This window comes from Pyxicephalus adspersus, chromosome 1 (assembly GCF_032062135.1).
Source record: "Pyxicephalus adspersus chromosome 1, UCB_Pads_2.0, whole genome shotgun sequence".
NCBI lineage: Eukaryota > Metazoa > Chordata > Amphibia > Anura > Pyxicephalidae > Pyxicephalus > Pyxicephalus adspersus.
In genome coordinates this window covers 116033715-116053791 of record NC_092858.1, presented here as the reverse complement: position 1 = coordinate 116053791, position 20077 = coordinate 116033715, and the positions used below count along the sequence as shown (strand labels likewise).

General features: G+C 37.7%; 1 protein-coding gene across 2 annotated transcripts in view; it reads left to right on the top strand.

The window, feature by feature from the left end:
* PIK3C2B (phosphatidylinositol-4-phosphate 3-kinase catalytic subunit type 2 beta) overlaps positions 1 to 20077 on the top strand; it is a 127776-nt gene that overhangs the window by 31094 nt on the left and 76605 nt on the right. For both annotated transcript variants that reach the window (XR_011922557.1, XM_072424696.1), the window contains exons 6-8: positions 5871 to 5982; positions 7186 to 7265; positions 7462 to 7525. Coding sequence is in view for 1 of the 2 variants with exons in the window: in XM_072424696.1 (XP_072280797.1) it covers positions 5871 to 5982; positions 7186 to 7265; positions 7462 to 7525 (256 nt within the window). In the remaining variant the exon portion in view is untranslated. The remainder of the gene's footprint in view (positions 1 to 5870; positions 5983 to 7185; positions 7266 to 7461; positions 7526 to 20077) is intronic.

The following is a 20077-nucleotide window of genomic DNA, read 5'->3' as shown; positions in this document are numbered from 1 at the left end:
ACATCCATTTCAACACAGATTTTTTTTTTTCAAGATAGGCAGGGGGTAAGCTGACCTAGTTTCCTAGTGTCTCATGTTTTGTAAAGTGTATTCACTTGCAGTGATTTGAATAAATGTCTACGGAGGCAACTAGGGTTGCAAACAACTTTTGGATATTGCGTCTGAAAAAAATGCTACTACCAACCACAAACAAAATACATCATAAACATTTGCTCCAATGCTACCGCTGCATCTCACTGATGGCTTTTCTTTGCACATGATGCTCTGCCTGAGCGATTGTCTGATGACTGCCAGGCAGTTCCTGAAAATTGGCATCTACCCGGGAAAAAACATTTTCATTTTTCTGTTTCCATAGCCTCCCAGATCCATACTGGCTGAAATTCTTTATCCATCTGTTCTTCTCATTGGCCAAATAAGCTTTTTTCTTTTGCTGACCCCCAATAAGTTGGTTTTAGCAGGGGATCTGTAAGGGTCGCTTCCAGATCCCCTGGCTTCCCAGCTCCCACTCCCAGATCATCTGACAATCTGGAGAATCCATTTATTATCAACCTGAGTTGCTCAGCCTTCTTAGCCAGTGTGCATAAATCATTTATCATGATAAATACTTTACCAATAAATGTAGGATATAGAAAATGAGCAGTAGCATATTTTAGTTATTTAGATCAGCAGTCCCCCACTGGTGGTCTGCGAGAAAATTTTAGTGGTCCGTGGCTCTGGCCTATATGCCCCCAAGCGGGAACTGTAGTATTCTTCAATTACTATCACATTAAAGGCCCATTAAACTTTACTTTTAGACAGATTAAAGTAAACATCTAATAAGCCAATTACATGGCAGCAATTCATTTAGGCATGTAGATATCATCAAGACAAACTTCCACTGAAGTTCAAATCAATGTGAAAGAAAGGTGAATTGAGTGACCTTGGACATGGCATGGTTGTTGCTTTGAGACGGGATGTTTAGAATATTTTAAAAACTGCTGACCTTCTTTGATTTTTTTGCACAACTATCTCTGGGGTTTACAAAGAAAGGTCTAAAAAAAAGAAAAAAAAAAGTCTAATAAGTGGCAGTTTTCTGGGTGTTTGTTATTTGTCAGAGAAGAATGGTCAGTTGAAAGTGATAGTAAGGCCACATTACCGCGACCTTTCAGTAAACAGTGTGTGGAACTCCGGTCAGCTTTGAACAGGCACTTTAGGCTACAGTCTTCATAGACTCACTAAAATCAGAGAAGACTCAAAAAACATTGGTCTGATTACCCTTAATTTCTGCTTTTGCATTTGGATAATAGTGTCAGAATTTGGCCTCAGAAACATGAAAGCATGGATCTATCCTGCCATTTATCAACAGGCCTGGCTGGTTCAGCGTTGTTTTACCTCCTTAGCGGTTAATTTCTTTCTGGTTTTTATGTCTAAAAGCGGTACATTGTTTTTCATGAAAATTTATTTTACAGTATATTTTAATAGTATGAGTATAATAAAGTTTGAAACACAAAATCATGATAAAATAATAAATTGAATAAATTAAAAAATCTATTTATTTTTTTTTAAATGTTTTTTAACTTAAAAAAAATACATATTATACTCTTACTAATATATATATACTGTAAAATAAATGTTCTTGAAAACAGTGTACTGATTTTTACACATATAAATCCATTGTTTTGCATTCAATACAGTTTTTTTGTATTGAATGCAATACAAATGGATTTTGATTTTTCCGCCTCGCCTTGCCAGCAACATACACACGCACTGACGTCACTGGGAACTCCTCGGTGACTTATCGGGTGCAGAAGCCGGCCGGAGGAAGGGGACAGAGATCACGACGATGGACGGAGCAGGACGCCTGGCGGATCAGGTAAGCAATGTTTTTACTTACCTTCCCATAGGTTTACCTACCCCGAGTGTGACTCGGGGTTACCGCTTTCAGCAACTTTTTTCTAGGAAGGTTAAAAGACACATCCTACCTTAGTATTGTGAGGCTACTTCCAACAGAACAACATGCCCTATCACAAAACTTAAATCATCTGAAACTGTTTTCTTAAACATGACAATAGGTTCACTGTACTCATGTGGCCTCCACAGTTACTAGATCTCAATCCATTAGAGCACCTTTGGATGTGGAAAAACAGGAGATAGGCATTTTCAATGTGCAGCCGAAAAATCTGTAGCTACTGCTGAATGAAATAATGCAAATATGAAACAAAATACCTGGGCAATAATTGTAGCACCTTGCTCAATCTACGTGTTGAATTACATCAGTTTTGGCAAAAAACTGTCCAAGGTAAGCGTGTATGTATATAATTTTGGAGGAAAACAAAGTTTTCAAAGATATATTTTTTTATAAAATCATTTGATTTTTTGTGGCATTGCTCTTCCATTTATCCATATAAACACGTTAAAACTGAATATATTTTATTACAAAACTTCAAAAAAAGTTTTTATTCCTAATATATAAAAAAAGTTATTTTACAAACCTAAAAATTAAAATGCTCAAGTAAGCCTTTCAAGTTGTCAAGTAAGCCTCAAAGTTTTTATCTCCTCAGTACATATATACACAATTGCATTGACCTTTTGAACAGTTTACATCTATTCAGTATGTTGTAACAGTGCGTTTCACAGAACAAGGTCTGCTTCATCAGGCCATAGGAGAGGTTAGTATTCTAGGTTGAACAAAACATATACATATAGATTTTTTTTACTTGCATATCTTATTTTGTTAAAAAAAATATATCAAAAAAATCCATTAATTCTTACCTTACTTGCATTGATCAAAAAATCCAAAAAACATACATCCAAGTATCCTTGTCCAGAGGATAGCAGACACAGTGCATATATACATACATGCATACATAGATACTAATATAATACATGCATGTGAAAAGTTAAGTACACCTCATGGATTTGACTTGACTTTGAGCAGACAGATATTCATTCAAACAGTTAAAGGTGATATTTGACATGTATGCTTTTTGAAAGTTTAAATTTATCAAATAGGAAATGTTTTGGCCTGGTGTTTCTTTGCTTATTCAAGGCATTGACTGTTTGCAGTCCTCAAGTTAGCTATGAATTCAGCATTGTATCAAGAACCATTGGATGAGCAACATGAGGCTATCCATCTGTCTAAAAGTAAAGTTTAATGGGCCTTTAATGTGATAGTAATTCAAAGCATACTACAGTTCCAAAAGAAATGGAACATTCTGAACTGGTCTTTATTATGCCTTGATTTCAACTCTTTTAGAATTTTATGGGAGATTTGAAATGGGTAGTTAATGTAAGGAAAAGCAGCTATAGGAATTTTACATGGAGTGGACAAAAGTTTTGCTGAGTTGGACTGAGTGGAAGGCAGCTGAGGCCAACTTTTCACAAGACAAAATAACTGGGCCAATCCACTAGACATTTGGGTGGAATTGTTTAAGTATGCCTACAAGGTGCTCTCTACGTGATCTACTCTGGATTATCATGACAAAGGAAATTTTAGTGCGGCAGGTGGGCTCTGTTGTTCCTAAATGGACTACATTTTCTGCCACCAGTGTGGAGCAATTTAAGTGCATTAACATTAACCAATCACATAAATATATTTTGTATTATTTTGCATTGGATTGAATACAGGACTTTATATTGAATCCAATACAAAATATTTGAATTTCCCGCTACAACCCCCGTCGACGGGCATATGCACTGATATCATACTTGCATACTTTACATTACATTTGCGTACTTTACGTTACATTTTTTGCATGGAAATTTATTTTAGATTGTAGGCTATAATTCTTAGACATAACTCACCAAAATATGTCCAAAATTTAAAAATTTATTAATAAACTTTAAAAAAAAAAATTATAAAACATTATATAAAAAAAAAAATTCTAACCACCGCCCAGGTGGTTAATAATAGAAAATTTGCTCTCCTAAATTTTTTTTTTTTCCTGTTTTTGTTTCTTGTTTACATTACATTAACCTCCCCAGCGCTAACCTCGAGTGTGACTCGGGGGAGAAAAAAGATGCTGAAAGCGGTAACCTCGAGCCACACTCGATAAGTAATAATAAATAGAGCCTTACCTGATCCGCTGAGGTCCTCCATCATCCTATGTGTCTTCTTGCTTCCTCCGGCCAGTGTTCTCTGCATCCGATGAGTCACTGGGGAGTTCCCAGTGACGTTGGTGCGTGTGGACGTTCAAATCTGTTTGTATTGCATTCAATCCAAAATAACTGTATTGAATGCAATACAGTGGATTTATATGTGTAAAAGCAGTACATTGTCTTTTATGAAAACATTTTTTACAGTATAATAGTTTAGGTATAATATTTATTTATTTTTTTAAATAAATTTTAAAAAAGAATGTATTTAATTTAATATTTTGACATAATTTTGTGTTTGAAAATGTATTATACTCATACTATTATGTTATACTGTAAACAAAAAATTTAATGAATTAAACAACAATGTACTGCTTTTACACATATAAAACCGGACAGAACTGAACCGCTCAGGAGATTAAATGAAATACCAGCCACTGCTACCCAGATTTTCTTTTAAATGCACATTTGTTATAAGCTGTGCATTGTTAGAAAAAACTAGGTCCATATGGTTAATATTATTAGTTGGGGCTTCTATAAACTGTACCATAAAATGATCTTGTATTAGATTCATAAATTTACACCCCTTTGCTGTACCTTTAGTGCCATTACCTCAGTCAATGTCAAGGTAGTAAAATCACCCATCACTACCATTGTCCTAACCTGTGCAGCCCTTTCTATCTGTGCAAGTAGTTGATTTCCATTTTTCTTCCACAGCACTGAGGGGCCTATAGCAGGCTCCAATAATTAAATATGTATCATGCATCCCCATATGCAAATCCACCCATAATTTCACAATATCATCACAAGCTCCATCAACAATCTTGTCTTTCACATTTACTTTCAGGTTACCTCTCACATATAAAAAGACACCACCACCTTTTGTTTTTACCTTTTATTTTTCTGAAAGAAAGTATAGCCAAGAATGTTAACAACCCAGCCATGTGTAGAACAAAGTCAAGATTCAGCAATACCTACAAGTCATAATGCTCTTCATTCAATAGGGCTTCCAATTCCCCTATTTTGTTTGCCAGACTTCTAGCATTTGGTGAACAGACTGTTTAAACTATTGCTGCATTTACCAGCAGTGTTTGCCAAATCCTTTTGTTTTACAATACAATTAGCACTGCGCACTACAATGTTTGTGTGTAACGTGGGAAACCTATTTATCCTTAACCCTCCCCCCAACTATCTGCCATCCACCCTCCACTGGTGACTGACCCCTGTCTGACCTTTCTGCCTCCTTATTTGACAGTCCCAGCCCCTCTGTCCTATTTTTAATATTTTTCCACCATTCCCATAAAACTTTTCCTAAGCACAGCAGACCCCCTTCCATTTAGGTGCAAACCATCTCTGGCATAAAGGTTGCACCCCAATGAAATGTCAGCCCAGTGCTCAAAAATCCCAAATTCTTCCCTTTAACACCAGGACATAAGCCATGCCTTTAGCTGTTTAAGCTCCCGCTAACTTTCCTGTGTTGTGACACAGGCAATATTCCACATAGTGCCTGCTCTCTGTTTTGTAAACAGTTTCAAACTGTCCTGTGGTTTGTCAATAAGAAATTCTGTGTTCATTGGTGCTTTCTAAATTTTTGTTGCATACAAGGTACTTGTTTATTATCGTCTTTCAAAGGACCACCCACTACCCAAGTACTATAATATACTTATTAAATCCTTGTCTACCTAAAAACTTCTTGTTTCACTTCCTCTACCATTTTTTTGTATTTGAAAATATTTAACTTTAATACTTGATTTACATGCTTTCTGATTTGTTGCACTGTTTTTTTCATATGTAAGTAACCAGCCACTAGGAAGTCATGAATACATTCAGCATTGCAGAAAATTTAACACCGATATCCGGCTGCAGTTGATTAAAAAAGAGGATGTTCGGGCAGATCTTGCAAGGACAGTAAGTTACTTTCACCTTTTGGATATTTCATTTTATAGGTATGCTGTATCACATAGGCACACAGTACATGAAGATCTAGTACATCATGTGTAGCAAATGATTTAAACTTAGACTTTCTGGAAATGTAGAAATCGCAAACAAATGCAGGTCTGAATTCATTAGTGCAACTTGACATGTATTTATTTAAATGCAAGCAGTGAAAGTTCCTACATTTGACCTAGAATCAGCCTCTTGCTATCCCCTGTACCTCAGAGAACTGACTAGGAAAGGGTCAGTATTAGGAGGCTACCGGTATGCTAAGGGTCAGTATTAGGAGGCTACCGGTATGCTTTGTGCAGATGTTTTCAGAAAAAACATGCTGACAAGAGAAATTGGCTAATCAGTCTGCTTCTTTTCTTTTCCCTGTCCAATAACAGGTTGGAAAGGGACAGAACCTGTAAGTCTTTCTAAATTACATCAAAGAGAAATCAGGATTACTGCCCTGCCAGATAAGTTTGTGCTGTGTAAATGGGGCTGTATAATTATGTAGATTGATTTGGCAGAAGTACAAATCCTTTGTCAGGTAAAACTGAAAGCCTATAGAAATTGAAACTGTGTATTTACCTGTTTGTCTGCAGTTCAGGCTTTTTGTGCATATAATGAATTACAGTGTCTTTAGATCCATATAGTTTGTATTTTACATTTGTACATAGATATAGACATTGTGGTAGACCCCCACTTTTCACTTTTTTTGTTTACTATCTTTAACATAGTTCTCTGTGTTTTATGTTGATATACATCGAGCTACTGTAAGATGTTACACTTTCCCGTAATGCAGCAAGGTGGGATCTGACAAAAAAACAAGTCTGCTTATGTAACCTTAGTTTGCCTACTGTCTACCCACAGCAAAATAGTGTAGTAGAATAGTGTTGCTTGTACCTATATAGTAAGGCAGAGCTTTGTAAAAAGGAGGTCAGTGTTGAGGACAGCTGGAAGAGATAATCAAAACTTTTGATAAACAACTCAAAGCTCTGAAAAACTATACAGGGACTTTGAGATGACTGATATGTATGGGTATGGGTATCCAGGGAGAAAATTCTGGGGAGAAAAATTCAGGAGATGATACCCCAAAAATGTATTCAAGGGCACAGTAAAAGTAAGTAGGCATTGTATCAATTCATAATATTAATAATATTATATATTATATGTAAATTACCTTTACAGGCCAGTGACATCCAGAGCCCCTCTACTCTGAATCATCACATTCATCTCCAGGAAAGACCTATCAAGCAGACTATCAGCAGGTAGAAGATGGAAAAAAAATGTTTACATCTAAACATGATGGTTACCATTAATGTGACCCTTAAAACTGAATATTTTCAAAATACTTTCATGTTCTGCATTTTTCCCACATAAAGTTTGTAGCTTACAGTACTATTACAACTGTGCTAGTAACAACATTTGCAGAAGGTAGTTTATAAAGGTTTTTTTTTTTTCTAGACAGGCTCTGTCCCTGCTATTTGACACATATCACAATGAGGTGGAACAGTTTGTTGCATCTAATGTAAGTACATTTTTCTTTAAAAGTGTGTGAATGTGCACAAATGTATAAGTTTTATTCACAGAAGGTACTGAAAATAATCTCAATTGTGTTTTTATGACTGTTGTCAGAAAAGGAAGTGATGAGACACCTTTCCAACAGGGGCATAACACATTTTTGGAGATTAAGATGAAGGAAATGTTAGAACTTCTGGCAATGTTTTTTCTTTATGTCTGTGCCTTCTTTCTCTACTGTTACTTTCAACCTGCCCTCGAAAATTTTTTCAGAGGGTAACAGAGAATTAAAGACAAAATGAAAAACATTTTTTTTTTGTGTACAAATGCTCCCAAATGCAAAATGATAAAATACGAAATTATTTGTGTTGTGAGTTTGCTCACAAGAAATACATAGCATAAAACCAGAAACACTTAAATTTAAAATAAAACGTTTTTTTGTTCCCCAATGTTAATTATACTGTGATCAATGCCTCAAAAAGTCTTACAACTTACATTCATCAAAAAAACACTGGGTAAGTTGAAATACACTGCATTAGGTGGCCTGTTGGAGACATCACACATTTGAAATTTCCTAATTTTCAGGTAAAACTCCAAAGAACACCTTGAGAATTGGAATTTCCATATCAATATAGAATTCAAAAAATGTGAAATCTCCATACAGAGCATGATTAAAATTAAGAGGGTGGAAAGCAGGGTTTTTTTGTGGCTGAAGTATGTGTTTAGTCTAAATAATGCAGGGTATAATACAAAGTTTTGCATCAGTACAATACAGTATATTACATATGGTAATAGTTCAAAACATATATACACATATATACAGAGCTTGCATATAATGATGACATAGTGGACAGATGTTCCTTACTGGTGGTTAAGAGAAACACTGTCCATACAAATAATAAGGTGATTTCACACTATAATAACAGACATTTGCTAGTTGCTGGTAGTTAAAAATGTTCATCGTATTGGAATGTTCAAAATTCTTGGTTAAAACATCTGACGCGTTTCGCCTTGAGAGGCTTCCTCAGGGGTACGTTTGATAACCGTAATACTTTAGCTGATAAAAAGTATTAATATATGAGTTAGTAATAAAGTATTATTTGCATACTGTGCTATGGTTACAATTTTTTTCTTATCTGAGTGGTACACTTACTTGATTAAGTTTAGGGTGGTAACTTACTAAGTCTGCAATGGAGTAGTTTTTACAAGATCATCTGTATGAATATCTAGAAAATTACATTTCAATATAAATTGAAAAAGTATATAAATTTATCTGAGAGGTACACTTACTTGGTTAGGTAATAAAGTTGGTAACACAAGACAAAGTCTGCAATGGAGTAGTTTTTACAAGACCATCTGTATGAATATCAAGAAAGTGACATTTCAATATGAATGAAAAGTATATACATTTCTAATATAATATACAATACATAATCTTTGTATATTACTTTACTTGACTGCTGCAAAGTAGTGATTGAATATGTAAAGTAGTGACGGCCTGCTAGCCTGTCAAAATAGATTATAAAGGGAATAATAAATATTATTTATTCAAGCAAAGAGTAAGGTAAGCTGAATAGTAATGAGTCTTACTTGGGATTTAGGGGGTTACCTTTCCAAGTTAACACTTATATTGTTGATGGTAGTTGAGTTTGGCTGTGCTGAAAAATTCAAGTTAATCTTTTATCTCAAAAATAGTCAGGTTCACTGAAGAAATGCAGAGGGAGTAAGGGTGGAAGAATTTCCCTTTGTGGATTCCGTTCAGAGAGTTTTTTCTAGTGTTGCTGGCGAGAGCAGGACCGAAGTTTGTATTTATGTGTGACATGCAAGTCCATGCTAATCCTGCTTGCTGCGTTGGGTGTGGGAGTGCACAACGTCCACACTATTGTAAACTAGGTATGTTTCATGGGTCCAATGATGCATCCCATTCATGAATTCAGTGTCCGCCCAAGGAGGAGTGTGTTGCTCGATTCAACCCCGTCCCTCGGTGGCGAAAGTTCGGATCGGAAGATTGCGGGGAAGTGTATATGAGCGCTCGATGCTGTCTACATATGGGGGGAACTTATAATCAGCTAAAGTGAGGTGTATGTGCCGGGGGTACTGGCACATGGTCCCCCGCAAGTCAGGCAGCCATCCGTGGAGTAGTGATAATATCATTTAACTCAGTAGACAGTTAAAGAGACAAAGTGCTCTTATGGGTACATAAAGATATATGGATACATAAAGACACAATAAAGATATTAGTGACATGTACAGATACAAGTAGCAAATAACAACATTTCACAAGATGTTCAAAGGGAGTATAAAGATGATCTTGTTAGATATGGAAAGCACAGCTCACTTATAGTACATATGAGCGGAACATGCATGTGCTTTCTATCATGAGATAAATTGTGTACTGTTTAAATACAATCTATACTTATCATAATGTGACATTTTAACCATAAATACATATTATCACAGCAAATGAAAGCCAGGGAAAGAAATAACACAGAAAAGCAACATTCATTTATAAACTGTTGTTCTATCCTAATCACATTTAAACATAGTTTTAAGTTAAAGATCTATTTATTTTTCAGCTTGAAGGAGTTTGATGTCTAGATTTGCTCCCCTGGGATTATGTGGAATATGTTCCAGGGCAAAGAATTTTTTAACATTTTGGTCATAGTTGTGTCTCCTGGCTACATGGTAGCCTACAGGTGGTATAATTTTGCAAAGTGTGATTGAATAGAAATGTTCATGTGTTTCTTTAGAGCCATTTTGGTTTTTCCCACATTTTTCCGGCATAGAATGCGTCACATTCACATGTGATTAGATAGGTAACCACTTTGGTAGTACAGTTGAGAAAATGTTTAGGTCTATGGGCAGTTCTATTTGGGTAGAATAATGCTTTGTGCTTCTTAGATCCATTCATATTGGGTACAGATACTGCAACGGAACGTACCCCGTACTAATGATGTGGGTAATAGGTCATGATCCGTTGAACAATGGCTGGAGTCTAAATGAACTCTTAGGGAAGGAGATTTCCTAAAAGTATTTGGGGTTTAGGTTTAATAAATCTATTACCTGTGGGGTCTGAAGTTAGAATGAACCAATGTTTACTAACTGTCTCTAATTCATTTGCATTGCATCGGGTAAATCTTGTGATTAATTCTGTAGGAAGAGTCTTCTGTGTTGTACTCGGTTCTTTGAATAGGAGTTTCTCTCTGACAAGGTGTTTTGCTTGTTAATATGCATGCTTAAGAATTTTAAAAAAATATCCTCGATCCAATCATCTTAACTGTAAAGCTTTTGCTTTCTTCTTAAATTCCAAGTCTGCTGAACATTTTCTTCTGAGCCTAAGAAATTCACTATATGGTATGCTATTTGATCAGTGCTGATAGATGGGCCCTTGTGGCGTGTTAAATGGTATTACCCACAGTGCTCTTTCTGAAGATGTAGTCGTTATCAACAGTCAAATAGACATCCAAAAATGGTAGGGACTTTGCGTTGTAGTCCAAAGTGAACTTTAAATTGAAGGAATTGGATTATAGTGTTTCAAAAAATTCTACAAGCAAGTCAGATGAGCTTGTCCAAAGGATCAGGATGTCATCAATATAGCGCTACCAGGCCAAAATGTGGTAACGGTATCTAGCTGGAGTTGATGTAAAAAGTTGGCTTTCCTATTCTTCCTAGATACAGATTTGCATATGAAGGTGCCATTTTGATCCCTTAGCAACACTGGCATTGGAGATACAACTGACTGTTGAATAGAAAAACATTCCTAGTTAAAATATAGCGTAGCAAAGAGATGATGAAAGAGTTTCTGGTGGATGGTAAGGCAGGATCTCTTAGTAGGATGAATTCTATGGTTGAGGGAGGATCCTTTCTCATGGGGTATGCAGCTGTACACTGCTTCGACATCAATGGCTTCCAGCAGCCTATTACTTGGAACTCTCAAGTTGTTAGTGAGTTTCAGCAATTCAATGGTGTCCTTTAGGAACAATGGAAGTTCGGTTACTTTAAGCCTCAGACAGGCGTCAACCATTTCATTTGCGTTAGAGAAAATAGAATTTATACCTGCTATAATAGGGCAGCCTGTGCGATTAGTTGGATTTTTGTGGATCTTGGGTGATGTGTAAAAGGTAGGGAGCATAGGGTGTTTAATTGAAAGATAATCCTTTGTAAGTTTATCTATGACTAAAACTCCTGTTAGGGTTAGAATCTCTGTCAATGTTAGTTTTTAGGATTTCTTCTGTCACTACATTGAATTCATGAATGGGATGCGTCATTGGACGCATGAAACACACACCCACCTAGTTTATGTTAGCGTATGAGGAGTCCTGCACTCCCAGGCACATTGCAGCAAGCAGGATTAGCATGCATATCACACATAAATAGTGGAGCTTCTGAGCAGACAAACTTTGGTCTTGCTCTCCCCAGCAACGCTAAAAAAAACTCTCTGGAAGGAATCCACAAAGGGAAATTCTTCCACCCTTACTCCCTCTGCCTTTCTTTAGTGAACCTGACTATTTATGAGATAAAGGTTAACTTGGATGTTAACCCTTTCTCAGCACAATCAAACTCTGCCATCAACAAGATAAGCGTTAACTTGGAAAGTTACCCCCTACATCCCAAGTAAGACTCATTACTATTCAGCTTACCTTACTCTTTGCTTGGATAAATATTATTTACCGTATTTTTCGGCGTATAAGACGCACTTTTTCTTCCCCAAAACTGGGGGGGAAAAGTGGGTGCGTCTTATACACCGAATACATGGTAAAAAAAAAAAAATCATACTCACCCGATACCGCGATCCCGCGATGCTGCGTGCTTCTTCTCCTCGCTCTCCTCCCGGCTGCAGCGCGTGTCTCCTCCTCCTCTGAGCGAGGAGAAGCCGACACGCATACCCCCGCGATCCCATAAGCAGGCTGATCCAGCCTGCTTATGGGATCGCGGGGGTATGCGTGTCGGCTTCTCCTCGCTCAGAGGAGGAGACACGCGCTGCAGCCAGGAGGAGAGCCAGGAGAAGCCGACCCCCGTGCCCCCGCGATCTCATAAGCAGGCTGGATCAGCCTGCTTACGGGATCGCGAGGGCACGGGTGCCGGCTTCTCCTGGCTCTCCTCCCGGCTGCAGCGCGTGTCCCCTCCTCCTCCTCTGAGTGAGGAGAAGCCGGCACACATGCCCTCGCGATCCGGTAAGCAGGCTGATCCAGCCTGCTTATGGGATCGCGGGGGTATGCGTGTCGGCTTCTCCTCGCTCAGAGGAGGAGGGGACACGCGCTGCAGCCGGGAGGAGAGCGAGGAGAAGAAGAAGCCCACAGCATCGCGGGATCGCGGTATCGGGTGAGTATGATTTTTTGGCACAGGGTGATCAGAAGGGGATACAATGTGTCAATGTATCCCCTTCTAATCACTCTGTGTCAATGTATCCCCTTCTGATCACTCTGTGTCAGAGTGATTAGAAGGGGATACATTGACACAGAGTGATTTTTAAGTATTTTGTTCAGAATCTTTTTTTTCTAGGTTTTTCTTGTTTAAAATTGGGTGCGTCTTATAGGCCGGAGCGTCTTATACGCCGAAAAATACGGTATTATTCCCTTTATAATCTATTTTGACAGGCTAGCAGGCCGTCACTACTTTACATATTCAATCACTACTTTGCAGCAGTCAAGTAAGGTAATATACAAAGATTATGTATTGTATATTATATTATATTAGAAATGTATATACTTTTCATTCATATTGAAATGTCACTTTCTTGATATTCATACAGATGGTCTTGTAAAAACTACTCCATTGCAGACTTTGTCTTGTGTTACCAACTTTATTACCTAACCAAGTAAGTGTACCTCTCGGATAAGTAAAAATTTGTAACTCTAGCACAGTATCCAAAAAAGACTTTATTACTAACTCATATATTCATACTTTTTTTATCAGCTACAATATTACAGTTATTAAACATACCCCTGAGAAGGCCTCTCAAGGCAAAACGCGTCAGGTATTTTAACAAACAATATTGAACATCCTAATACGGTGAACATCTATAACTACCAGCCACTAGCAAATGACTGGTATTATACTGTGCAATTTACTTATTATTTGTATAGACTGTGATTCCCTCTACCACCAGTAGAGAACATCTGTCTACCATGTCATCATTATATGCAAGCTCTGTATATATGTGTATATATGTTTTCAACTATTACCATATGTAATATCCTGTATTGTACGGATGCAACACTTTAGTCTAAGTAATGCAGATATAATACAAACACATACTTTGGTCACACAAATCCCTGCTTTGTGTCTTCTATTTAATCATGCTTTTTATTTAGAGTTGGGCCATCCATTACTATCTTTTTGAATAACTCTGGGTACATAGAATATTTTCCTACCTCCCTTATAACTCTATACAGAGTTAGTTAGAGAGTGGTCCACCCAAGTTCAACCCCATGCCAAAATCTCTGTTATTTCAGACATGTCCACTGTCCAGTTCAAACAAATAGCTAAAAAACATGCCATGTATCAAAAAAAAAAAAAAAAAAAACAGCATTTCACATTAAACCATGTAGAAATGTTTTGTAAGAAATGGAGGGATACACTGTGGGCTCTATTTAAAAAATATTCTCCTGTCAGCTCTATTGGACAGAGATCTTCTCTGTATGCTCCGAATATAACGATCATTCCCACGCCCAAGATAGCTCTACTTTCGCTACTCCGGGGCTCACTAGCAGCTCAGAAAAAACTATTGTATGGTTACCTGTTCTCAGGTGCTAGAAAACTCATCCCGCTATACTGAAAAAAAGACCTGCTCCCCTCCCTTTTCTTAATGAGTTGCTCCGGTCAACAAGCTTATGAGTTAGAGGAACTAAGAGCCATGGATGATGACGACAGTGAGGCTTTTACCTCCAGATGGTCAATATGGCTGATGTACTCCTCCTCCCCCTCACTTGTCAACAGACTACATCTTGAATTCCATGGTTCCTTTTTTAAAATATGATTCCAAGGTATCCCCCACCTCCTCGTTTGCCCACCCCTAGATCCCCAACCCCCTGTATTATTATTGTTTATTATCGTATATGGTTATTACTATGGTCCATATTGGATGTACAAGTGCACACATTTTCATATTGTTCTTCTTATGAATGTACTGTATGAATTTTCTTTTTGAAATGCAAATAAAGTAGATTTACCCATAAAAATTATTCTCAATAATTCATAAATATAATAAAATTCATCTGAAATTTGCTGATAGATAGTTGAATCTTTCTACACTTGTTCCCCCACCTACTGGCTAATTTCTGGCTAAGTGCACAGGTGTCACAATAGGAAAATGTTATCTGTATAAACAAAAATTGTGTATGAATCTAGAGCGAATTAACGGAATAATTTATAAAGAGAGCCCTATGGGTCTTTAACCCTTTTATTATATGTTATCTACGTTGGTGTTCAAATCCTAATCATGAGGTCAACATATTGTAGGCAGCTTAGGCATTCCTAAAGATGGACAACAGGAGTAGTAGTGATAAAGAAGTTTATTGGATGTTTAAAATCAGGTAATTTTGCTAATATTCCAATTAATTATTAGGTATTTTAAACTATCTCTAGTCATTCTTCACTTGCAACCTATACATTGGTTGCGGTAAAAGCCTTTAACATCAGAAAATCTTTTTTTCATGTGGTTAACAACATTTGAAGCAATTTAATTTTTTATGTATTCTAAAAATATTGGGTTTATCAAGTAAAAAATCAAACCTATTAGGTAAATGTTCCCTACTATCATTTTTTTTAAACCTACCTCCCTCTAGAAAGACAATCAGATCTTGAATAATTTAGCCCTCTTAGCTACTCCTTATTTTTTTGGGAGTAAAATTGCCCTTTAAAGCAAAGGTAGTTCTGGTCCTAAGAAAAATCTCAAACATAAAAATAAATTCAACTTGTGTATTTTTAAGACTGCTATGTGTGGGAAAGTGACTTGTGGCTTCATTTACATATTAATGTTTAAGAAAGTCTTGTGTCGATGAGCAATAATCAATCCATGGGTTCCATGTTAGCTCAAAAGCATGAGGAGTGTCCTGGAGAATGCAGGTGAGCTTGTCGTTCACTATTATCCACTTCAGTTTTTTTGATATCCAGCAAGAGAGATTATTGGGGATTTTAGGACATTTGCCAGAGAGGTTCTGGCCACTAATAGCATATAATTACACAACTTTTTATGGTATTTCAGTAAAGGCATGTCAGTTTTGCAGAGGAGGGAGCTGGGAGACAGAGAAGTTGGAAGACATTCTTTCAGCATTTCTGCACTACTGGGCATGACCACCAGATGTGCTCTATGTTGCCCACCCCTCCTCATCCTCTAAAACGAAGGCTAGAGGAGCACCAAGTAATCTTGTTGATGATTTCATGAAAGGAAGCTTGGAGAAAGGAGGCCCCAAAGGGCCAAAGATAGAATGGATATCCTGCCTATGGAGTCAGCTAAAGTCTTGCACGAGTTTTTAAAGGAAATCTTGGCATAGGGTGGGAGTCCTAGAGCCAGTTTGGAGCACACAAAAGAACGGAGTTGAGCATAGCAGAACAACCCAGGGTCCATCCCAGGAAGAGGGGGGGGAGGATCCACATAAGGTTTTAGATTGCAAACTCTCTGCCAAGCTGGACCTCTATCTCCACCCATTGGGGCTGTCTGGATAGTAAAGTAGTATGGGAGAGTTGTGCCAATTGGGCCGCCCTATAATAATTCCTAAAATGTGGGACTCCAAGGCCCCCCTGGCCCGGGGGTAGAGCATGGTGGTGCAATTTATTTGACTCACCTTGTGGCCCCAGATGAAATTCATGACCTTATTTTGAAGTAAGTTTAGGGACTTGTGTGGTAAGGCAATAGGGAGTGAACGGAACAAATAGAGCACTTTTAGCAAGCACATTTATTTTGGGGGAGGAAGACCACCCGGCTAAACCCGCAACAATCTTCTTGAATAGTGGGCCACAGCTGCTTGGAACAGCTGAGCAGGGTTGTGCGTGAGCTTGATACTTAAGTATGGCAAAGGTCTTTGTGCCACTTGAAGTCAAAGGTCATTTTCTGTGAGAATACCAGAGCATAGTCAAGGTAATGTTCACGGAGATCAACTTGGAGTGGTTGACCTTATTCCCAACAGCTCTGCTAACTGGTCCAGTATCTTAAATAAATTAGGAATAGATATCAGGGGTGGGGTGAGGTACATTAGAATGTTGTCTGCAAATAAGGCAAATTTTTGTTTTGTTGTTCCACATAGTATGCCTCTGATGTCAGGACAGCTGCATATTGCAATGGCCAATGGCTCAATCGCCAGAGCAAACAACAGTGGAGAGGAGTTAGCCCTGCCTAGTGCTCTGCTTAATAGGGACCTGTCTGAGAAGAAGCCCCTTCTATATATAGGGTATAGGGTAGCCATGAGTTGCAGGAATGTTCTGCCAAATGAGAAAATGAGGAGGAAGTTTTGTATCTTTAAGTAAGTAATATACTCTCTCAAATATACAGGCTCACCAATTTTTTAATAAACAATTGCAAATACACTATAACATAAACTAAGATATAGAAAAACAAGAAGAAAAACAAACTGGAGCAATACACACAGTCATGGTCAAAAATATTGTCAGCCTTGCATTTATGTCAAAAACATGGAGAATGTTCATTGAAGTTTTGGGGTTGCTTTGCTGCTTCAGAAGTCTTGACTGTTTGCATGGTATTAAAAAATCTGAAGACTACCAAAGAATTCTGAGGTGCAATGCAAGGCCCAGTGTCAAAAAACTGGGTCTTAGTTGGAGGTCATGGGTTTTACAGCAGGACAGTGACCCAAACCCTTCTTCAAAAAGCACCCAGAGATAGTTTAAGACAAAGAACTGGAAAGTTCTGAAGTGGCCAGCAGTGAGTCTAGATATAAATCCTGTAGAGCTACTGTGTAGTGATCTAAAAACAGCAGTTGGGGGAAGGAACCTTTTAAATCTGAAAGACCTGGAGCATCTGGCAAAGAAAGAGTGGTCCAAAATTCTAGTAGAGAGATGTAAAAGACTTATTGATTGTTACAGAAAGCCATTAGGATCAGTTATTTCTTCCAAAGGGTGTGCTACCAAGTATTAAGTTGACAGTGCCAATAATTTTATCTAGGCCATTTTTAACGTTTTGTGTGGAATGTCTCCCTATTCAGTATCAAGCCCTGTGACAGGACAAAAGAGAGGGAGGGAACTGTGCTGTCAGGGGGAGTTGCCAGGAAAGGAAAACTACGAGTAAGTATAACAACAATTTTCCCTTTTCCTAGCACTCACATGGGATGTAGCCATCAAAGAAAAAACTCTGAGGGGGGGTAAGAATGCAAAATAATAAAACTTTTAATTTATTTCAAGGTTGAATGTAATACAGAGCATCCAAACTCTGTGCCTGAGAATATAGAATAACTGGCTGCTTTGCAAATGGTCTCTGTTGAAACTTTTGCATAGGAAGGACATGATGTTGATATGCCCCTTGTTGAATGCTTATGATTTCTTGTGGTGGAGTCAACCCATAGGAGTATAGCCATATCTAATTGTTTCCAAAATCCAGGAGAGGACTCTTGCAGGGACCACCTGTCCCCTACTTGGTCCATTGGGGTATACTAACATACTATCCGTCTTCCTGAAGCCCTGTGTCCTTTTTGTGTTGCCTAGGTATAGCGCTAGGAGGTGACATCTGAAGTCAGTCAGAATTCACATTAGCAGTAAGGTTGCATTTGCTGTGTTTACCCCTCACTTTCTTCTCTAACCAGGAACCACTGCTGCTTGAAAAACTGCTAGGCCTGAAAAGCCCAGCACTTCCCGGTTACCAATCCCAGGTGCCCAGCAGTTATTACAGGTTACCAATCCCAGGTGCCCAGCATTTGCCATGAAGTAGTCACTTAGGAGGGGCATTTTTTACTGCTTACCAGATCCCTAGAATTGCATAGCTACCTCCCCTTCCAGAAGCCAACTCTGGGAAACACCCATCAGATGGTCTTAGAGAAAGGACAGAAAAAGAACGGGGAGGCAAGGATGTAAGGGTTTTTTTTAATATTGGATAGGTGGTCAAAAGGGGTGGAGTTGACTTGTAAGTTCGCTGGCAGGTGGAGTGCCAGAAAAGTTAAAGTAAGGAAAATTTATTGAATGAAATACATATTGCATACCCCAGAAGTACAAACCTCATGACAGATCAAAAAATAATGTATCTTGAAATTGAAGAAATTTCAAGATACATTACTTCAACCCACTTTCTACAGAATTCCCTCTTGTGCTTACCAGTGGTGGGATGATTTCATATTCTACATCCTTCAGGAATCTAGGAATTTTCTTTGCCTCAGGTCATGAGGGATTACACAAGAAAGAAATGCCATTTTGTCCAACCAACAAATTTGAATACATTCCCCTGGAACAATTTAATACCATTGATGCATATATTAAAAACATTAGAATTCCACTACAATTTTGCACATGGTTGACTAGAATTTTCAGACCTATGAAAGTCGAAATGTTCTGTAATTGTTGTCAGAACATAACAGTATTAGGGTTTAAAGTTAGAATGTATAAAAAAAATTGAGGCACTGCAGTGGGCACCAGTTCCTTCACCTCTTTTGCCAATCTCATTGGGTGTTTAGATGCATTTATATATTTATTAACAATGTACTGCAGTTCTATAAGGGACATACGCAGAATTTGATGAATTTTTGTTAATTTTAATCCTTTCAGACATTGTATTTAATCATATAGTGTGAAAGGTTGCATTTCTGGGTGCTATGATCACATTGGTAGAAGAAAATAACTGTTCATGAATTTGTACTCCAAACCTACTGACAGGAGTACTCTGTTAGACTATCATAGTGCACAGTCTAAACATTTATGTGAGAATCTTCTTGAGTCACAGTTTGCACAAGTACTCCATGTTTTGAGTGTCAAATATACCTTGTGTTTCAGAAATGTTTTGATTTGTCCCTTTGATGGTAAATATGACACACATTTTAATCCTCTCCCAGTATAGGGAAATTGGGCTAAATATGCAGCTTATTAACTTAGTTTTAACAAATGAACAGTGGGATAAATCTTTGGCTAAACACCAGCTGGTATGAAAATTAACTGGAGGTTTCTGCCAGGTCTGCATAGTCCTTGGGCTCACCTTACAGCTTTTATAGACCTGAGACTACAAAAATATAATATTGGCCAGGAATATTGAAATCATATTCACCAATACTTCTCATGCCTTAACCCAAATAATGACAATACATTTTAGTAAAAAAAAAAAAAAAAAATTGTGGATGACAAATACACATTATTTGGTGTTGCCAAGCTCGTATGCATTAGACTAATGATTCAAAGGGCAACATTTGAGTTAAGGTTGATGAGCTGCAGAGGTTTTTATAATGTCACATATAGATAGTTTTGAGTAATATGGCTTTTTAGAGATGACTCCCTGGTAGTATTGGTGTTTGAATTCAGGTTGTCCTGATATTTGACTGGAATATGGTTGTTTGAATTCAGATAGATCCAACCTGAAAAACACGTTATTCGACGTGAATTTGTGTGTAAAAAAAAAAAACCTTTCCCCAGCCAA